Source organism: Macaca nemestrina, chromosome 8 (assembly GCF_043159975.1).
Source record: "Macaca nemestrina isolate mMacNem1 chromosome 8, mMacNem.hap1, whole genome shotgun sequence".
Classification (NCBI taxonomy): Eukaryota; Metazoa; Chordata; class Mammalia; order Primates; family Cercopithecidae; genus Macaca; species Macaca nemestrina.
Window position 1 is genome coordinate 128,583,965 of NC_092132.1, and position 12,507 is coordinate 128,596,471.

General features: G+C 42.5%; 1 protein-coding gene across 1 annotated transcript in view; it reads left to right on the forward strand.

Moving 5' to 3' along the window:
• Positions 1–12,507, forward strand: part of LOC105482039 (EBF transcription factor 2) — a 205,540-nt gene that overhangs the window by 153,624 nt on the left and 39,409 nt on the right. The window contains exons 8-10 of the mRNA XM_011741899.2: positions 3,200–3,317; positions 5,095–5,225; positions 6,184–6,310. Coding sequence (XP_011740201.1) covers positions 3,200–3,317; positions 5,095–5,225; positions 6,184–6,310 — 376 coding nt within the window. The remainder of the gene's footprint in view (positions 1–3,199; positions 3,318–5,094; positions 5,226–6,183; positions 6,311–12,507) is intronic.

Here is a 12,507-nt window from a genome sequence, read left to right on the forward strand (position 1 = left end):
GTGTTTTGCTGAGATCACTTTGATAAGAACATGAGAACTTGCGGGGAATGATGGATGCTGCCATCTTAATGTTTGCCACTGTGTGATAGGAACTTTCTGGAAGGAATTTCCCCAGATTGTAACATGTTAACATGGACACAATTGAAAACAGACCCAGCACTAGACAGGATGTACTCCTGAATTGTGAGCAATTATATTGATAATTTTCTGAATGACAACTGAAGTTCCTTTAAGTTTATTCTTTGAATCTCTGGGGCCTGTCACATAGTAGAAGCTCAGTCAATTATCTGTTGGGTTGGATGACTGACACTCACTTATTCATGTAAAATTTTGCATAAGTTACCACCATGTTCAAGGTGTGAGACTATATGAGATGATTTGTGGACTCATGGGTTTTAGGGATTTTCCCAAACCTATTACGCTAAAAATATGTAATAACTTAAAAAGATGTCATTGAAAAATTCTTTAGGGCAAAGAAAAAAATCAGAAAAGTATTGCTTTGCTGGTGATGGAGGTAGGATGGACTGGGAGGGAACACAGGATAACTTTTTGGGGAGATGGAAATAGTCTTACTTCCTGATTTCAGTGTAAATTGGACAGCTAAGATTTGTGCATTTCAATGCATGTAAATTTTACCTACAAAAAAACCCAAACCTGTGATTATTATCATTGTTGAGTAGAGGGTTGGGAGTGGGTGGTGGTAAACAGTAGTCCCCCCGCCCACTTTTGAGGTTTCACTTTCTGTGGTTTCAGTTACCCAAGGTACAGTACAATAAGACATTTGGAGAGAAAAAGAGAGAAACCACCTTTACATACTTTTATTTCAATATCTTTTTACAATTGTTATATTTCAAATATTAGTTATTGTCATTAATGTCTTACTGCACCTAATTTATAAATTATACTTTATCATAGGTATGTATAGGAAAAAGCATGTTATAGGGTTTGATATTCTCTGAGGTTTCAGACATCCACTGGGGTCTTAGAGCATAGACCTCTTGGATAAGGGGTCTACTGTAGCTGAGATGAGAATGGCAATATTTTGACAATTCTTGAAGCTGAATGATAAGTACTGGGGATTCATTATGCTATCCTGTTTCTTTTGTTTGCTTGAAATTATTCATAATAAAAGGTTTTTGAAATGCTGCCTCATTCCTTCATATTCAGAGGTAAAGTAGGGCTGGGCACTGTGACTCACTTCTGTAATCCCAGCACTTTGGGTGGCCGAGGCCGGTGGATCACTTGAGGTCAGGAGTTCAAGACCAGCCTGGCCAATACGGTGAAACCCTGTCTCTACTAAAAATACAAAAAGTAGCTGGGCATGGTTGCAGTCATCTGTAATCCCAGCTACTTAGGAAACTGAGACAGGAGAATTGCTTGAATCCAGGAGGCAGAGGTTGCAGTGAGCTAAGATGGTGCCACTGCACTCCAGCCTGGGCAACAAAGTTAGACTCTATCTCAAAAAAAAAAAAAAAAAAAGATATGGCAGGATCAAGCCCCCTGCCCTCCATTTAGTAAATAAGAAAGGACAAATACATGTAGAATATCAACCGTTTTAATTTGGGAGTAGACAGGAAGAGTCATTTTTAAACACAACTCTTCATTTTGTACCTATTTAGTGCCCTTTCTCAAAAGGTCCATACGTGCGTGAGTATGTATATAACAAGTTATTGTTCTTTTCTCAAAAATAATAATAATAATGGCCAAGCATAACTGATGTGAACTGAGAAGTAGACTCATGTCTAGGGTGGCTCGTGTTCTGGGTCAAGTGATTCAGTGGGAACACCACCCAGGTCTTCTCCCTTCTGCTATGCTTGGTCAGCCTTTGCTGATAGCCACTTCTTTGAGCTTCTCCCCGACCCGGATCTGCAGTACACATGCTGGAACTTGATTCGATATCAATCTTTGTGCTACTTGTTTCCTGTGTTAACTATGATTCTCCAGCCAGAAAATGAACTCTTTGAGGTTAGGGACCATGCCTTGTAACTGTTGGTACCTATTTCCTATCTGCCTCTTTCTAGGACTTCCCCCAGAGGTTAGGCCATGGGATAACCTCTGTGTGTGAGTAATGTCATCTGTCTTATGGTCTGGTCAAGCCCAGCATGGGCAAGGCAGTTAGGACACGAATGCATCCCAGTGTGGCACACACAAAGCACTGTGCTGAAGCCTTTATATGTATTGCAGGTCGAGTATTCCTTATCCAAAATGCTTGGAACTAGAAGTGCTTCTGATTTGGGGTTTTCAAATATTTGCATCCTGTATTTACTGGTTGAGCATCCCTACTCTGGAAAATCCAAAATCCAAAATGCTCCAATGAACATTTCCTTTGAGCATCATGTCAGTGCTCAAAAAGGTTTAGATTTTGGAGAATCTTGGATTTCAGATTCTTGGACTAGGGATGTGTGCCTGTATCTCATTATACCTCATTTGAGCACTGTGAGATACACATTGGTATTTATATCTTACAGATAAGAAAAACTGAGATTAGACAAGATTAAGTAAGTTTTTCATGGTTGCAAGTTAGGCGACAGCAGGCCTGGGATTTGAATTCAGTTCTTCCTGACTCCAAACCCATGTTCTCCCACTGCTCCACACCACCTCTCCCCTCACCCTCATTAGATGCTACACTTCCTGTGTTTTCAACACTGAATTATGGCAACCTTATCTTCTCAGCAAAAGTCGAGGCATCACTGCCACCACTCTCTACTGTGCAGCAACACCACAGACAATCCACCAGCCAGCATCTCAGTGCTGGGCATGATGTCAGGACCCGTCTGAAGTGCAAGAACCCATTCCGGAGCTTGGAGAAGTGACTTTCCAGCTGGTGTGTAGATCTCAGCTTCCACGTGGCACACAACCAGTTTTCTGTGGTGGAGGCTCTACTGGCAGTGGTGGTCCAGGTCTTTTGATAGAGAACCAGGTTTCTGGAAGCAGCAGGCAGATAGCCATTTTCTCCACTTCATTACATGGGTGTGCTTTGAGCAAAGATTCTTGACAATGCATGGATGAAGGGCAGCCACTTTTTCTGTAAAGTTCTGACATAATTACAGAAGGAGAAAACTCTGTTGAGTCCCAAGTTCTGTCCCATCTCCCCTTTGCTATATGGAATTGTGGCAAAAAAGAATTTTGGTGCATTTGCTACTTTATGTGAAACTAATTCCACTGCACCCGCTTTTTCCTTTTTACTTTCAATATGCAGGTTGTGTTGTCAACAACAGTGAACGTGGATGGACACGTCCTAGCTGTTTCTGACAACATGTTTGTTCATAACAACTCCAAACATGGACGGAGAGCAAGAAGACTTGACCCATCAGAAGGTAGGGCTGCCTGCGCTCAGCATAGTAGACACATGAAATTCTCCACGAATTTCCTTGTTCGAACTTCAAATTTATGTCTCGCAGTCAGAGAAGAGAAAGTACACAGGACCATGTGGGATTTTTTCTTAACGAAGTTGTAAACACGGACTCCAGCCTGCTCCACTGTAAGCCCCACACGTCTACCAGCCCGTGCCAAGTCCTCATGCCTCCCACTCTCTTCCATTCTGTTCTGTGTTTTCCTTTTTGCGAGACGGGCATTTCAGGCAAACGTAGACCTATGACATCTTAGTTAAACAGGAACACTGCAGTGCCAGACATGTATGAATAAGTGTCAGATGTGCCCTTAAACAGATTGTAGGCAAAACAAAACAATGTTTGGAAAGAAACTGACGCTAATTGATTTTTGTTTGCTTGGACAAGAAGAAATCACGGTCTGTTCTGGGTAGTTTTCCAAGTGCATTAAAGTAATTAGAAATACTGGTAACTGTTAAACTTCAAGTTGTCCAAAAAATTAAAGTATATCGATGAAGATAACTGACAAATCTAAGTAAATTCCATTTTAGTTATTCCCCTTCCTTCTGCACGCCCCAACTCAGTGGTATAGAAAGACCTTATAAGACAGAATGTATGGTCAAATTAGGCTACTATTCTAGTGTGATGTTTTGTTATATATTACCACCCAACCCCCACCTCCCACGCTAACTCAGCCTGAAAATGTATCTTGTATCATTGTAAACAGGAATTAATGAACTGAAAGAAAATGATTGAATCAGTAAAGAATTTGGAGTGGTGTTAATTCTCCCACAGTGAGCACTGAAAGGGGAGAAGAAAATCCCAGAGTTCAGGACTAGGAACCCATCCAGTTTCTTTTGACTGATTGGATGTGATTGACTGGCTGTTCAAAGGGGGCTCATGTTTTTGGAGTCCTGCCAAAGTTCTCCTCTACCTTTGACCCTGTCAACTTTGGAAATGGAGTGATGGATTGACTTTAGTTATGGCCTGAAAACCATATTGGGTTCCTGTTGGGATATAAAGTCCAGAGGCCTGGAGCATATGGAAGAAGTGGGGAAAATCCTTCCTACAAAGTTAGTAGAGTGATTAGAAATTGTCTCTTGATAGAGCTGAAAAAAGCCTTCAACTATGATAGATTTTGCTTTCTCCTTCTCTCTCTGGCCCATTAACAGGCCTTGTAAATCTTAACATCTTAGGGCAGAGGAGGTGGGGAGAGAAAGGGGATTTACACATTTCCAGTGTGATCAACTTATAAAAATATGGGCAAAAACAACAGGGTTTTTCAAACACCCTTTGCACAATTACCTAAGTGTTTTACTTTTTCATACATAATGGTCAACTCATTAGGCTTTAATGACTCGGTGAAAACCAACAGCCAATTAGGGAATGATGGCAAGTCAACAAATCTCAGCTTGAACTTCTTGGAATGACCAACAGCTTTCAAAAGCAGCCCATCCCCAACACTCTAAGCTTCAACCATATATGGTGTCCAGCCCTTTGAATGCAAGGACTTTTTTGTTTATTTGTGGTTGTCTAATCCTTTGAAGGCAAGGATTCTTTTTCTTATCTGTGGTGGGGGATATCATAAAAATTATACATGAACCTTTTTTGTTTGTTTGCTTTTAGCTCATCAGTTATCGTTAGCATTAGTGTATTTTATATGTGGCCCAAGACAATTATTCTTCTTCCAACGTGGGCCTGGGAAGCCAAAAAGTTGGACACCCATGAAAGAACAAACCTGACTTTTTCTTTCCTGTCTTCTTAGCTACCCCCTGCATCAAAGCCATTAGCCCGAGTGAAGGCTGGACCACAGGAGGAGCCATGGTCATCATCATTGGGGACAACTTCTTTGATGGTCTCCAAGTGGTGTTTGGGACCATGCTTGTATGGAGCGAGGTAGGCAGAGGCATCAGGCTTACTCTGATTTCCTTTCGCCCAAAGATTGTTTTGATCTGGGAAACTAGTCATTCCTAGAGCATCAGCAGCACAAACACCAAGGGTAAAAAAGCATAGAAGTCATAGCAAATCGGGCATGAGTTTCTTAAGAAGATAAGTATCCACTGAAGTATTATTTAAAATGGTGAAAACTTAGAAATCTAGAATTGTAAAGTGATGGAATGTCACTCCACCGTTAAAAAATGTTTTGAAAAACTTCAAATGATACAGGAGAAAGGATATGCTCACACTGTAATACTAAGCAGGAAAAAAAATAAGGATAACAGTGCCTATGGATGTAAAATCTAGTTATATAGCACACATTTATAGAAGGGTACTGGAAACAAAACAAATGTTGATATTGATCATCTCTATGATGTTAATTTTTTAAAAATATTTTTCTATAATTTCCAAATGTTCTAAATTGGATGTGTTTGACTTTCATCATAATATAAAACATTACAAAAAGATCAGTGACAGTGCTAAGTTGGAGTTGGAATTTTCCAGATCAATATTTGAAGTCATAAGCAGGATAGGAGTTCAGCAGAGGAAAGGATTCCAGGGATGAGGGTGGGGTTGGTAGCAGGAGGTGAGAGGGACTGGGGCTGGGCTTGTAGAAATAAAGGACCTAGATTGGTTGAGTTGAGAGGAAATTCCAAGGTTGTGGGGCAGGGGGTGGGGCGTGGAGAGAGAGAGAGACACACACACACAGAGGGACAGACAGAGACACACACACACAGACAGACAGAGACAGGACAGGGATGTGCAGAGTGCATTTGGAGCTAGAAGTACTACAGTTAGAGTAGAGCAGAGAGAAAGAAGCCCCTGGGGAGCAATAGTGGGAGATGCTGTACACCTTATGTCCTTGGTGATGGCTTGTCTAATGGGTATTTTATTTCCCTGCCTATTCATTCCTCAGCTAATAACCCCTCATGCCATCAGAGTACAGACTCCTCCCCGGCACATCCCAGGCGTGGTGGAGGTGACATTATCTTATAAATCTAAACAGTTCTGCAAAGGAGCCCCAGGAAGGTTCATTTACACAGGTAGGTGAGAAAATGATGCCAAGAGAGGCCGGCTTCTGGTTTGCCTTTGTGCTAATTCCCAGTATCTGCACTTTATAATCATCCTGATGTTTCTAGGTCTTTTTACTGGTGTGGAAAGAGTGAGCTGAGTGATAGATGTTGAATGGTGATGTGAAGGTTCACTTCTCAATTAGTATTTTACTTAAGCAACTTCTGCATGATCTGGGAGATCACAGCAGCGCATTTCAGGAACACACCTCTACAAATTTAACTCTGTTGGAACCATGCTAGAACCATCTTTTATCCACGTGGTCAGATTAAACAATGGACAGTTATTGACTGTAACTACATTTTCTTGAAAAGATTCAAGAGAGTTGCCCAGTGATGTTGGAGAGCAATTTGAAGTATTTTAAAACTTCAAGAAGGTAAAAATCATATATTAGTCAATATTTGTTGAATTTCTACTTTGTATCAATTGCTTTTTCTAAGAGAAGGGTATGGATGACATGTAAGACATGATCCCTTCCCCATTTGGAAGTTTAGAAACTTTTGAAGGAGACAACGGTATATTGCGAAGAACAGCTGGTGAATTCATAAATTTGAAATGTTTGGTATTTCCAATGAATGGAATATGAGTTTCAGAAATAGAGAGTCTAGTATGGGCAAGAGTAATGGGGTGAGGTGCCAAGGAAGATACGAAAATTGAAGACCATATTTAAGGACAGGGAGAATTTGGATGGGCAAAGAGAGAAAGGGAGAATGTTCTCACTATGGTAATCACATAGGCAAAGGCCACAGGGTGAGGTGAGCACATTCCTACAGGACCAAAAGCTCGTCTGACAGCTGTGGCAATGCATTTTGTACTTACACTGGGACTTATCCTACATGTGCTGGGCATGTGGAGTCCGTTTTCATGCTGCTGATAAAGACATACCTGAGACTGGGTGATTTGTAAAGAAAAAGAGGTTCAATGGACTCAGTTCCACATGGCTGGGGAGGCCTCACAATCATGGCAGAAGGCGAAAGGCACATCTTACATGGTGACAGATGAGAGAATGAGAACCAAGTGAAAGGGGAACCCCCCTGTAAAATCATCAGATCTCGTGAGACTTATTCACTACCATGAGAACAGTATGGGGGAAACTGCCCCCATGATTCAACTCTCTCCCACCGGGTACCTCACCCAACACATGGGAATTATGGGAGCTAAAATTCAAGGTGAGATTTCGGGGGAGTCAAACCATATCAGCATGGGAGGGAAACAAAGCATAAAACAGCTTAAAAACCTTATGTAGTACCTAGTGTAGTCAAATTCCTAGAGATGGAAAGTCAAATGGTGGGTACCAAGGGTTAAGGGAGGGGAAATTGTGGATTTGTTTAATGGGTCCAGAGATTCAGTTTTGCAAGACAAAAAGAGTTCTGGATATGGATGGTGATGATGGTTGTACAGCAATGTGAACTACTTAGCCCAATTGAGCTGTACACTTAAAAATGATTAAGATGGTAAATTCTATGTTATGTGTATTTTACCACATTTTTTTAAAGTTAAAAACAAAAGAAGCCTTGTAAGGGAATTTAGACTTGACTTGCCAGGAAATAAGAAGGCATTGAGGGTTTCTGTGCAAGGAAGAGTAACTCAAAGATATTGTCTTCAAAAAAAGAAATGGTGTTGATATAAAGACTGAGTTAATTGGGGAACAACCAGAGGCAGGAAGATCAATGAGGTATTATACTTTGACAGAGAAAATAAAGAGTATAGAGAAAGAAATACATAAACCAAAAATTATAGCAGGCATATTATAAATTTTTAATAATATTATTTTATAGATAGTATAGTCTCTCATTTGCGCTCTGATTCCTACTCTTGTTAAAATGTCAATGTCTGGCTAGCTACCAATTAGGAGTAGATGGAAAGAGATAATGTTTAGGTCTATTTATTTAAAATTCAGCCTTTGAATTTTCTGTCCTGAGATAAGCACATCTCAGGTGTTATTTTCTGTGGATCTATGGGAGATTCTATTGCAGTCACAATAAAAAAAATTACTGGTCCAGCTCCAAAGGGATGTAGTTCATTCATTCAAACTAGTATTTATGACCTGCCTGCCATGGGCTGGCACAGCTCTAAGCTCTGGGGTATAGAAGGGAGGAAGGTAAAGCCCCCATCTTCATAAAGCTTATATTATAGAGGGGAAGACAGACAAGAAAGAAAATAAGTGACATAATTTCAGATAGTGAGAAGTAAGGGAAGGAGAGTGAGGGAGGGTTGGGCAGGCTGGTTAAGGAGGCCTCTCTGAGGAGGGGACATGGAGCAGAGACCTGAATCCCAGGATGGGGCCAGCTGTGGAAATCCATCCCCCCTTCTCTCCTTCCTCCGTCCTCCTCTCCATCCACATTCCCTCCTCCATTGCAGGAGCTCCCTGGGGCTGGGTTTTCCATTTGGTCCACTGGTATTCACTGGAGAAGTGCCTGGAAGTCCATGAATCTGGGGGAGGGGGTTGTCACAGGTAGAGGGTACAGCAAGATTACAAGTGGGAGGGAGCCTGGTGTTGATGGGGAAGAGCAAGAATGCCTGTGTGGCTGGAGTGGAGTCAGTGGGGAAGAGAGTGATGGGAGATGAGGTTGGAAAGTCAGGCAGGGCAAGGACTTTGGATGGGAAGACATGGAAGGTGTTGAGTAGACGAGCAACCAGCATCTAGACAGGATTTAAAGCCACAGGACCGGATAAGATTACCATGATAGGGTGGAGAAGTCCAAATATGGTGCTTGGGAATACCAGCATGCAGGATTAAAGATGACAGGAGGAACTTGGGAAGGAGCCTGAGAAAGAGTGGTCAGAGTAGGAGGAAACCAGGAGCGTAGGCTGTCCCTGAAGTCAGTTGGAGAGTGGGTCTTGTTCCAGGACACTTTTTGCATGTAGAGCTTCTGGTATCTCTAGTGTTTCAAAGACACTCGTAGACGTGGGTGATGGAGCTGGCCTATAAGGAGATGGGTAGGTATCATAACAGGCACATTGCAGCCAATCCTCAACTCTCTATTGAAGTAAAGAACAATCTCAATAATAAGTAGGGCCATTGATGTAGACGTTTGGAACCAGGTGTTGTGTACGTGTGTGTGTGCGTGTGTAAAAGAGATCCTCACCCTTGGCCACACTTTAAATGATCAGTGCCTAGGTCAAACCCCAGACCAATTAGATATGAATTTCTGAAGGTAGGACCCAGGTAGAAGTGTCACCCATTTATTTACTCAACAAACACATGCTCTGAACACACAAAATCAATAATATCAGTACACCTCTATCAGCTTACAGTTCTAGAATGGGAGATGACAAAAGGTAAAAAAAAAAAAAAAAAAAAAAAAAAAAAAAAAAAAGGGAGATGGCTACTGTTACATTATAATAATTAGATTCAGCCCCTAAAATAAAAACAGGGTTATAGGGGCACTATGCAGGGAGTGACTAGCTTTGGGCAATCAGGGAAGGCTTCCCAGAGGAGGTAATAATAGATGACATTTTTGAAGCAAAGTAGGAATTTGCCAGACAGAATGAGGAGGCTGTGGTCGACAGATCTTGGAAACACAGTACCTAGCAAAAGAGGAGCCCATACACCTGTGAAAATAACAGATGTTATGTTATATGTAAATTCAAATAATTTGAGAGATTAAGGGACTATGAAGATCATCTAGTCAAAGTCCTTCTTTTGCAGAAGAGAAAACTGCTAGTGATTTGCTAGCAATTGCCTGTTGAATTAAAGATGGCGTTAGAACCAAGATTCAGGCCTCTGGCCATCGTGCCTGGTATCTTTCTGATGCTACTTTAGCCAAGTCGTATCAGAAAATATCTCTGTTTTTTTCATGTGCTGAGACACGAACAACTTTTGCGTGAAGTGTATATTTATTGAGCAATGCTCGCTGTGCTCAACATTGAGCTCTATGCTGGGGCTATCGGAGAGAAGTCAAACCAGTGTCTCCCACCTTCCTGACATTACAACGCACTGACGTAAAGGTGAACTGCTCATGCTCTGGAATTCGATACCTGGACTCATAGCGTGGCTTGCCTCCTGAATTGTTCTTGAATCTTGGGGAAGTGACTTAACCTCTTTTTCCCCCGTCTGTAAAATGGGCTACCTACAGAGCTGAGGACTAAAGGATACAGGGCATGGCAACTGTGGTGGGCTGGCAAAGGTTTAACAACGGGCTCTTCAGGAAGAAGGTGATTTTCTTTTTTAAAGCATGGGTTTATACCATTTACTGATTTCCATGGTCAAATACTCTCACCATGGCAGATTGCAAGCTACCACTCAAATAACTCACAACATTCCTGAAAACTTTACCACCTGCCTTCACAAGCTGGTGCAGCCAGGTCTCTTCATGGAAAGTACCTGGGATAGAGAGTGGATAGAATGGCCCATATCTTATTAGTCAAAAAGTGGTTTACTATTTATATTATTCTTATTATTACTGAAATGGGAAAAGTCCCCTTGTCCCCCTCGCAGGGTGTGTGATGGGGCTGTGGCTCGCTTCTTCAGTGCCCCACTGCTCAAACCTCTAGGGGAGCATGCACACGGGCAGGCTGTGGGGCTCTGACCCCATGGCAGTGTCTGGGGTGAATGTTTACAGCTGAAGCCCAGTGGAGGTGTGTTACAGGTGTTCTTTTAATTTAGCTTTCCATAGGCGGCTTGTGTTACTCAGCTCAATTAGACCCCTGTCTTATCACAAGGACAGAGGGCTTTCATATTCCAGGGTTCTTGCTTTGGTGTAGCGGAAGAATGGGATCACACCTGGGCTTGGAGAATGAGTGCAAGGTTTTATCGAGGGAAGGTAGCTCTCAGCAGATGGGGGAGCCACAAGGGAGATAGATGGTTTTCGCCTGGCCTCTCGGCAGCCCAGGTTCTCCTCTGACTGCCCCAGCCACATTCTGTGTTGTTCTGCCGGTCGGTGGCCTGCCGGTGCCTGTCGGTGCGTTCCTCTGGATGTCCAGCTGGCCAGGTGTTCCTCCGCTGATGTATGTCTGCCTTCTAGGGTCTTGGGGTATTTATAGGCACAGGATGGGGGCATGGCAGGCCAGGATGGTCTTGGGAAATGCAACATTTGGGCAGGAAAGCAAAAATGCCTGTCCTCACTTAGGTCCATGGGCACAGGCCCAGGGGTGGAGACCTAGCCAGGGACCATGCCTTCCCCTCCCCAGCACTTCCGTTCCCCACTTCCGTATCATTTAAAGGTACTACACCCTTCCTTTGCCAGCACTTCTGTATCATTACCATTAGCCTTATCAGTATGGAGACTGACTTAAACAAGGAATTGCAAACCTGATGAGGACTAAAAGGAGTTGTGTAGGATGCTGGGAACATATGCCAGGGGAATTGAACCTCCTTAAACTGAGTTGATGGGGGGGATTTAGAATAGACGAGAGGAAACAGTATGTGCAAAGGCCCTGGGGTAGGCAAGAACATTGGATATATTTTGTGAACAGAGCAGAAAGAATAAGTTTAAGAGAGGCTGCATTCAAGCTGCAAGGGAGGGCAGGGGCCAGGTCACATCAAGGCTTGTTTTTTTCAGCTCTTCTTCAAGCGTGGTGGGAAGCTTTGGGAATATTGCCACCATCAGATTTGCCTTTTAAAAGATCATTTTGGCTACAGTGCAGAGGATAGCTTGGAAGCCAGGTTGGACGCAGGGAGGTCACTTGGAGGCCAGTGGGGTGGCCCAGGCCAGAAATGATGGTAGCTTGGAGCAGAGTGCTGGCGGTGGGGACAGGCAGAAGTGGATACAATTTAGGAGGTAGCATTGACACAACTTGATTGATTGGATGGGGTGAAGGTTGGGGAGGGGAGGGAGGGGACGACGTTCAGGTTTCAGAGTTGAAAAATTGGGTGGGTATAGTTTAGAAAGTGATTTTTTTTTAAGGTATAATGTGCTAAGGGAGTTCAGAGGAAGGACAAAATACTTCCAGCTGGTGGAGAGGTGGGAAGATTTAATATTGTAAAGATGTCGATTAATGAATACATTTAACACAGTGCCAATCAAAATACTAACAAAATGTTTGGGGAAACTTTACAAAATTTCACCTGGGAAGGAAAGGTGCTAAAAGAGGATTTTGAAAAATGAGAGGCCCTTGCCCTGCCAGACATTAAAACCTATTTTAAGTTTCAATAATTAAAAGAATATGGGGCTTTGTAGGAACATACAGAAATGTCATGCAACAGAAGAGAACATTTAAAAAATAA